This window comes from Brassica rapa, unplaced genomic scaffold (genome assembly GCF_000309985.2).
Source record: "Brassica rapa cultivar Chiifu-401-42 unplaced genomic scaffold, CAAS_Brap_v3.01 Scaffold0823, whole genome shotgun sequence".
Classification (NCBI taxonomy): Eukaryota; Viridiplantae; Streptophyta; class Magnoliopsida; order Brassicales; family Brassicaceae; genus Brassica; species Brassica rapa.
Window position 1 is genome coordinate 15972 of NW_022610763.1, and position 9066 is coordinate 25037.

The 9066-nt window shown below is 39.4% G+C and overlaps 2 protein-coding genes across 2 annotated transcripts; both read left to right on the forward strand.

Moving 5' to 3' along the window:
• LOC103848286 lies at positions 1-2130 on the forward strand. The gene has a single exon (XM_033283512.1). The coding sequence runs from the start codon at positions 1-3 to the stop codon at positions 2128-2130; it is 2130 nt and encodes a 709-aa protein (XP_033139403.1).
• Positions 2131-4123: 1993 nt separating this feature from the next.
• Positions 4124-7615, forward strand: LOC117131065. The gene is made up of 4 exons (XM_033283513.1): positions 4124-5277; positions 5447-5576; positions 5685-5972; positions 6062-7615. The coding sequence occupies exons 1-4, from the start codon at positions 4727-4729 to the stop codon at positions 6347-6349; spliced, it is 1257 nt and encodes a 418-aa protein (XP_033139404.1). The 5' UTR covers positions 4124-4726; the 3' UTR covers positions 6350-7615.
• The last annotated feature ends 1451 nt before the right edge of the window (positions 7616-9066 follow it).

Sequence of the window (9066 nt, forward strand, 5' to 3'; positions counted from 1 at the left end):
ATGGGAGGTAATTACAACTACACTAACTTTCGAGATTGGATGTACAAGAGGATCGATGAAGAAACGGGGAATTTCTCGGAAGAGTTCACAACGGGAGTAGAGCAATTCATGGCATTTGCAAACAGTCAGCCTCTAACACAGGATAATAATGGTAAATTCTTTTGTCCTTGCAGTGTTTGCAAGAATGAGAAATTTCTCCCGGGGCATCGAATTTGGAAACATATATATAGTAAAGGGTTTATGCTCGACTATTATGTGTGGTACAAGCATGGAGAAGAACTCGATATGGCTTTAGGAACAAGTTATGCTAATCCGACGCATTTAAGTGGTAGTGAAGATCACATTGGTAATGCAGTAGAAGATAGATATGTGGAAATGGTGAATGATGCATTTCGAGATAATGTGAGTTTTGACAACTATCAACATGGTGATAGTTATCAAAATGCAGTAGATCCGGAATGCAATCACTCGAAGAAATTCTACGACTTGTTAGAAGGAGCGAAAAATCCTTTATATGATGGTTGCCGAGAAGGTCACTCGCAATTATCATTGGCTTCTAGGATCATGCAAAATAAGGTGGATTATAATTTGAGTGAAAAGTGCGTTGATTCGGTATGTGAAATGTTGACAGACTATTTACCAGCTGGAAACCAATCAACCGGTTCACATTACGAGACAGAAAGATTGATGCGCAATTTGGGTCTCCCGTACTATAAAATTGATGTGTGTGTTAACAATTGTATGATCTTCTGGAAAGAGGATGAAAGGTGGGATAAGTGTCAGTTTGGTGATGCACCAAGATGGAAGCCTAGAAGCGAACGACGTAGAACCAAAGTACCATATAGTCGTATGTGGTATCTACCTATTGCTGACAGATTGAAGAGAATGTATCAGAGCAAGAAGACAGCAGCAGAAATGAGATGGCATGCAGAGCACCAAGCAAAGGAGGGTGAAATGTCTCATCCGTCAGATGCAGCAGAGTGGAAACACTTTCAAGATCAACATCCCCGGTTTGCAGAGGAACCCCGTAATGTTTATCTCGGCTTATCTACGGATGGATTCAATCCATTTGGGATGTCTAATAATCATTCGTTGTGGCCAGTGATCTTGACTCCATATAATCTACCTCCTGGTATGTGCATGAATCCAGGGTACTTGTTTCTCACAATTTTGAATTCTGGGCCAAATCACCCACGAGCTAGTCTAGATATCTTCCTCAAACCTCTAATTGCGGAGTTAAAAGAGCTGTGGTCTACTGGAGTTGAAGCATACGATGTCTCTTTGAATCAAAATTTTAATCTTAAGGCTGTGCTTCTTTGGACGATAAGCGACTTTCCAGCATATGGGATGCTATCAGGATGGACGACTCATGGTAGGTTGTCTTGTCCAATTTGTATGGAAGATACAAAGGCTTTTTATCTGAAGAATGGAAGGAAGACGTGTTGGTTTGATTGTCATCGAAGATTTCTTCCTCGTGGCCATCCATTGAGGAAGAACAGAAAGGACTTCTTGAAGGGAAAACATGCTATGAATGAAGTTCCACCTGAATCTTTGAGTGGTGAGCAAGTTTATTCTGAGCGGTTAAAAGGTGTCAATCCACCAAAAACGTCACAGTGTGGTGGAAATGGTCACGATAAGAAGAAACCCGGATATGGGAAGGAACATAACTGGCACAAGGAAAGCATATTCTGGGAGTTGCCATACTGGAGGGACCTAAATCTTCGACATAATCTTGATGTTATGCATATTGAGAAGAATTTTTTCGACAACATCATGAATACTCTTATGAGTGTGAAGGGTAAGTCGAAAGACACAATCAAGTCAAGATTGGATATAGAACTTCTCTGTGATCGGCAACACTTACATGTTGATAGTCGTGGTCAAGCTCCTTTTCCTCCCTACACACTGGGAGAGAGCGCAAGAAAAAGTTTATTGGAATGTGTGAAAGTTGGGGTAAAATTTCCAGACGGTTATGCTTCCGACTTAGCTAACTGTGTTGATATAGAGAAGCGCAAGTTTTCAGGCATGAAGAGTCATGACTGCCATGTGTTTATGGAGAGGCTACTTCCATTTATATGTGCAGAACTCCTAGACGAGAACGTCCATCTTGCTTTATCAGGTACAAATTAATTAATTAATTATAGTTTCATGATATATTACATTTCGAAGAGCGTTTATAAATTGGGTTATTAACGATTTTAAATTTGTTTATATATTGCAGGGATTGGTTTATTTTTCCGTGACCTTTGCTCGAGAACTTTGCAAAAAAATCGCTTAAAAAAACTTAAACAAAATATTGTTTTGATACTATGCAATTTGGAAAAGATATTTCCACCATCTTTTTTTGACGTGATGGAGCACTTGACTATACATCTCCCCTATGAAGCTGAACTAGGAGGCCCCGTGCAATATAGGTGGATGTATCTTTTCGAAAGATATTTTAAGAAGTTGAAAGCGAACGCAACGAACAAAAGCCATGCAGCAGGGTCGATAGTTGAAGCATATATCAATGCTGAGATTGCTTATTTCTCAGAACACTACTTCGCTGACAGTATACAAACGAAATCGAGGTAAATGTTATAATTAGTTACATGTTCGCCTTTTCATGTGTATTTATATGTTTTCTTCTAAAATGTGGATCTCTTGTCCTAATATGGTAGGTTTACAAGATTTGAAGTAGGTGAAGTCCCTGTATATCATGTTGAAGGAGTACCAGATATATTTATTCAGGTAGGTCGTCCAAGCGGGGAAATGCAAGAAATTTGGCTTTCCGAAAAGATTATCTATGCGCACATGCTTATGTTTTGCGAAATTGTGATTATTTTCAGCCATTTGAGAGGTATATATAATTTGACAAATTAAATCCATACCTTATATTTCTCATATTAATCTAACAAATGCATACCTTCTCATATTTTAATTTTGTTGCTCTAATATAGCATGTTCGAAGATTTTCTTTCTGTAAAATATCCAGACCTTTCTGAAAGAGATCTCTCCATGAAGAGAGCTGAGGAATATCATATATGGGTGAAAGATTATGTACGTCTCAGTTATACTATTATAATACTTAATTTTACATAGTGTTAATCTTGTGTATATATATTTGCAGGTTACTCACTGGAGCGAAACACATCCTTTTCCTGCTTGGGTTAAAGAGTTTGTACAAGGACCCGTGAATAAAGCCAAAACCTGGCCAATTTATTTCACTCGAGGTTTTCTGTTTCATACCCAAACGCATGGTGAGGGACGAAAGACTTGCAACTATGGAGTATGTGCTAAAGGAGAGAGTTATACAAATGCAGCTGATGAATCTCAGTACTATGGGATCTTAACAGATATCATACAAATCAAGTACGAGGGTATAGTCGATTTGAAAATCACACTTTTTAAGTGTAAGTGGTATGACCCTGTTATTGGTAGAGGCACTCGGCGGAAAAATGGCGGAATAGTGGATGTTCTCTCATCGAGAAAATACTACAAATATGATCCATTTATTCTAGGTATGTTTGTATATATATACTTATTGTTTATATTTTTATTAATTATATTTATTTTTGTTTAACAGCATCTCAAGCAGATCAAGTTTGTTATATTCCATATCCATATGTAAGAAAACCGAAGCAGTCTTGGCTCAATGTTCTAAAAGTGAATCCGAGGAGAATCATTTTTGGAGAATATGAAGACAAAGATCCGGTGACTTTGCAACAAGAAAACGATGATGCTGTTTTGATGACCACAGTTGAAGACCTTGAAGTCGACCATTTGGTACATGCTCCTGGAGAACCGATCAATATTGATTTCGATGTGGCAGATGCAGAACCTAATGATGAATTCCGATGTAATTTATCATCTTCAGATGATGATGAAGATGGAGATGAAGATGAACCGTACTAAGTTGCTTAATTAAGTGCTCATATGTATAATATTATCCTGTAATATGATGTTCTAAACTTCGGTTTCCATGTATAATATTATCTTGTAATATGATGTTCTAAACTTCGGTTTCCATGTATAATATTATCTTGTAATATGATGGTCTAAACTTTAGTTACCATGTATAATATTATGTTTCATATATATGTTATAAACTTTATTTGTCGTATTTAACATATTATGTTGTAATACAATGTTATTTTGGATTTAGGGATTAGGGTTTCGATTTAGGGGTTAGGATTAAGGTTTATTATGTACATTTTTATTTGGCTCCGAAAGTTCTTAAATCGCAAAAAACATTTAAAATATATGTTGTAATATTTAATTATGTATATTTGTATTTTCAAATTTATTTTCAAATTTATTTTCAAATTTATTTGCAAATTTAACGACTGATTACCTACTTATTACCGACTATTAAGCCAAAAATTTGGTTTTGCCTCCCAAAAATTATTGAACCGCGAAAATATTTGGTTACAATTTGATATTGAATTTCAATTTAATTTTGATTTTAAAAAATAGTGACTGAATTCCGACTGATTGGCGACTGATGATCTAAACCGGGAAAACCCAAAATTTTTAGACTTAGCCCGCGTTAACAAAGCCCAAAATTTTATTTCATCTCTTCTAACCCTAATCTCACTTTCAATCTCGAGCCACTCTCTCGACGGCCACTCTCTCCCACCGGTCTCGATCTCCATCTCTCCCACCGAGCTCGATCTCGATCTCTCCCACCGGTCACAATCTCGATCTCTCCCGCCGATCCCGATCTCTCCAGCATCTGTCTCCGAAGATGGGTGGAAAGAGGAAGCGAAATACCGTCAAACCCAACTCCTCTCGGGTTACACAACGCCCAGCTACTTTACCAGCTCAGTATGACTTCGTACCGAGGGATCCATCTCCGTCGATCCCACCCGTTCTCCCTAAGAACAAACCTCTCCCTAAGAACAATCCTCTCCCATCTGTTCGCGATTATCCTCCTCCGAGAAAGCTGTTTCCGGAAACGAACTTCCCACCTTCTCAATCAGCTCCGTCGCCTCTCACTCCAGCTGCTGCGACGTCTCAACCTCAACAGCGACAAACTCACTCGACTGAACGTATGAACACACTTCCTCCAAGTCAACCGGCTCCAGTTCGAGCATCTCAATCGCCTCACAGTTCTGAAGCACAAAATTCTCCTTTTCCAGAAGAGGAGGACGAGGAGGATATGTCCGATGTAGAGGCTCCGGTTCAACCTAATCTCGCCTCTGACCATATGGATCTTTTGAACTCCCTCCTAAACCAGCCAGGTCGAGCGAAGAACACAATTGTCCTGTCTCGCAACCTTGAGCCTGGAACCACATGGTATTTTGTCTTCCTTTCTTACAATTGTTGATGATTCAGGAATATAGATTTGTTGATGATTCTTTGATGATTCATTGCTTATTGGTTATTGATCAGTTATGTTCTTTGCTTGTCTTATTTTAGAAATTTAATTTAAAAATTTGTATTGATGATAATTATATGTTTGTAGGTTTGGGTATGACAAGTCGAGCTTGTCTAGGAAGATTACCAAGATTTTAAAGAACAAGTTTAATAAGCCTTTCTACAGCTGGACTCGTGTGCCTAGAGACAGACAAGAACGCTACTTTCTGGAATTTGCCGTAAGTTTCTCTGTCTCTTCTCTGTTTTTTGAACAAGTTTATTGCACACTGTTTTTTTCATTCTTTGGTTTTTGATGGCTAACTAGTATCTTCTATGTTCATTTGTAGAAAACTCACACATGGGATCCATCATTGACTGGTGTTGTGCAAGAACATTTCGAGGCCATTGCTCTTCTACGAATGAAAGACATGGTCAGCGAAGTAAGGACATCTCGGCAGCAGCCTAATTGGATAGGCGACACACTCTGGAAACTAATGACCGACTATTGGGACACTGACGCTGCGGTTGCAAAGAGTGCTACAGCATCAGCATCTAGAATGTCTGACCGTCAAGGTCTTGGCTTTCACACACATAACTCTGGCCAGAAGTCTTATATGCAGCTCCACCAAGAGATGGTGAGTCCCTACTTCTTATCTGTTCATTGTGATAAGTCTGTTTGGTTTTTAAACATTTTATACTGATCTTTTCTTCCATTTTACTTCAGGTTGTTGAATTGGGAAGACCAGTGAGCTTTGGTGAAGTATTCATCAGAGCTCATACAAAGTCAGATGGAACCTTTAGTGATTTCAAAGCTAAACAGGTTATTGAGGCTTTCAAGAAGCAAAAAGAAGCTAAGTTGGCCACCCTTGAGACTGATGATCACACCGAGACTGGGCAGCATCCACCACTATCAATAGAAGAGGAGAATGAGCTTTTTATTCAGGTTGGGTTTCTTACTCAACATTTTCTTTTTTTTGCATTCATAATAGTCTCTCACTTGTTATTGATATAGTCTTGCTTGTTATTGCTTGTTATAGGCCACTTTCACCAATGACAGGGGGCAAATTTATGGCCTTGGAAGCTTGAAGAACCAACTTAATGAAGTGGCATATGACCCAAGAAGCTTGTCCTCTTTCATCCAAATGCAACAGCAACTTGAAGAAGCTCAACGTCAAATCAAAGAACAAGCTGCTCTTCTTGCAAAGGCTGAGGAAGATCGTGCCCAAGCTGCTGCTGCTGCGGCAATGGTTGAGGAAGAGCGTTCCAGAGTTATAGCTACTCAGCAAGCTACGATCGATGAGTTGTTAATGGTTCGGAAGTACATCGCCACCACAGACCAGAGATTCTTGGACTTCATCTCCAAAGAAACAGCTTCATCTGATCCCCATCATGTTTAGGTCTTTCCCTTCTCCTATGTGAAAATCTACCTTTTGGATGTGTGAAACTTGTAAACTCTTTGGAGTTGTTTCTGTTTGAAACTTGAATACTCCTAAGTTAAGGAGTTCTTTTGTTTGTGTATGGTACATGTATTTAAAACTTTTATGATTTCAAAATCGTTTTTAGTAGTACTAATAGCAGATTTAAATAACAAATCATGGACAAGAAAAACAATACACCAAAATCATATATTTAACAGCCAAAAAAATATGGTAATTAGTCGCATATCAGTCGCGAAATCAGTCATAAATTTTAAGCATTTCAGTCGCTAATCAGTCGTGATTCGGTAGCAGTAATATACCGACTGTTTTCCTACAGAGATAGTTAGTCACTAACTCAGTCGTGTAATCAGTCGCTAAATGCAGTCGTTAAACTCAGTCGTTAAATTCAGTCGCTAAACGCAGTCGTTAAATTCAGTCACTAAGCCGTCGTAGAATAGTCACTAAATAAGTCGTAAATCAGTCGCCAAATGCCCTACTAATTACCGACTGAAGTTACGACTGATCATAATAGTCGTCAAACAGTCGCTAAATACCGACTGTTTTACGACTAAAATATTTAGCGACGAGGTATATTACGACGACTCTTATCAGTCGTTAATCAGTCGGAAATGACCATTTACCGACTGAATACCGACTAATACCGTAGTCGGAAACGACCTGTTTTCTTGTAGTGAAACCCTAATTCTCCATCACCCGTTAACACCATGGTAGGCCACTATCCTACCATCAAAAGTTGATAGGGCAGAAATTTGAATGATTCGTCGCCAGCACTAAGGCCATGCGATCCGTCAAGTTATCATGAATCATCATAGCAACGGGCAGAGCCCGCGTCGACCTTTTATCTAATAAAATCATCCCTTCCAGAAGTCTGGGTTTGTTGGACGTATTAGCTCTAGAGTTACTACAGTTATCCGAGTAGTAGTTACCATCAAACAAGCTTTAATGAGCCATTCGCAGTTTCACAGTCTGAATTCGTTCATACTTACACATGCATGGCTTAATCTTTGAGACAAGCATATGACTACTGGCAGGATCAACCAGATAGCATTCATAAATCAGGGAAAGACCACGTCATATTCCCGCAAACATATGGAAAGTGGGAACAGACGCATAATTGACCGTCATCTTTTGTCCGGAGACAAACATGCTTCGCGGGACAGAATTTCTTCGAGTCACCACCATAATATTTCCGCAACCGAGATCTCAGCAAACAGGTTATTCACCTTTGCGAACAATGCATAAATTATGCAAAGACGCAAGGATCACAAGTGTCGGCTTATGTGTTCCCGACTTCCCCACTGAAGGAGATGCCGCAAACAACATTTTAAGCAAAGCTTAACAAATTCTTCCAGATAGGTACGCAACACAGGCCCCGGATCAGTTCAACAAATATAAAACTATGCTAGTGAAGAAACTGAGGAGGATAGTTGGTCTGTAGTTGGGTGCGCGAGCACAAAGCCTACAAACACTAGCTATCCAAACACCACTCATACGCCGAATGTTTATTTTCCCCGCTAACATCAATCTTTCCAACCACTCTTGAGATGTAATCAAAAGAGCAACTGGAAGACGGATGAAACCATGTCAAGACCACACAAGCGCGAAATTTGAAGTTAGGGGCAAAACCGTCCGCCGGAAAATTCGCCGGAAAAGTTACCGGAAAATTCACCGGAGACAATCCGGCCATCGACCTCAACCCAACCATCAATAGTGTTGGACCGAGCAGTCCAACACTACATACCCCTTCGGGTACTGAGGGTAGGCTCAAAAGAGTGCCTACCCCTTATATAGACAAAACACTTTTTTTCTATCTGTCACCAGTAGACATTAGTTGTGTTCCGGGAGTATTTATAATGTAAAAAAAAATACTTCAAATTTGAATCTGAATTTTTGCATGCTTCATAAGAATGGTTAAAGCTATTTTCTGGTAAATTTCCATGATTTTCTTTTGCTTCTAACCATGTCTTTTGCATGCTACAAAGTTCGGGGTTTCGTGGTCTAAACGGATGTCTACAGCAACTTTTGAACAACACTGGACATCCTAAACTCTTTGTTGACATATTTTTGATGTGTCCTTTCAGAAAACATTCTTCAAAAATATTTATTTTTTAATTTTTGGCTTCTCGGGTGATTTTGGCTGTCTGTGGGTGATTTTGGCCCACGTGGGCTGTCTGTTCAGTACACACAGGACGTCCGTGTGTGTCCATCAGCACACACAGGATGTCACAGGACGTCCGTGGCTGTCCGTGTGTGTCCGTCAGCACACACAGAACGTCCGTGTCTGTCCATC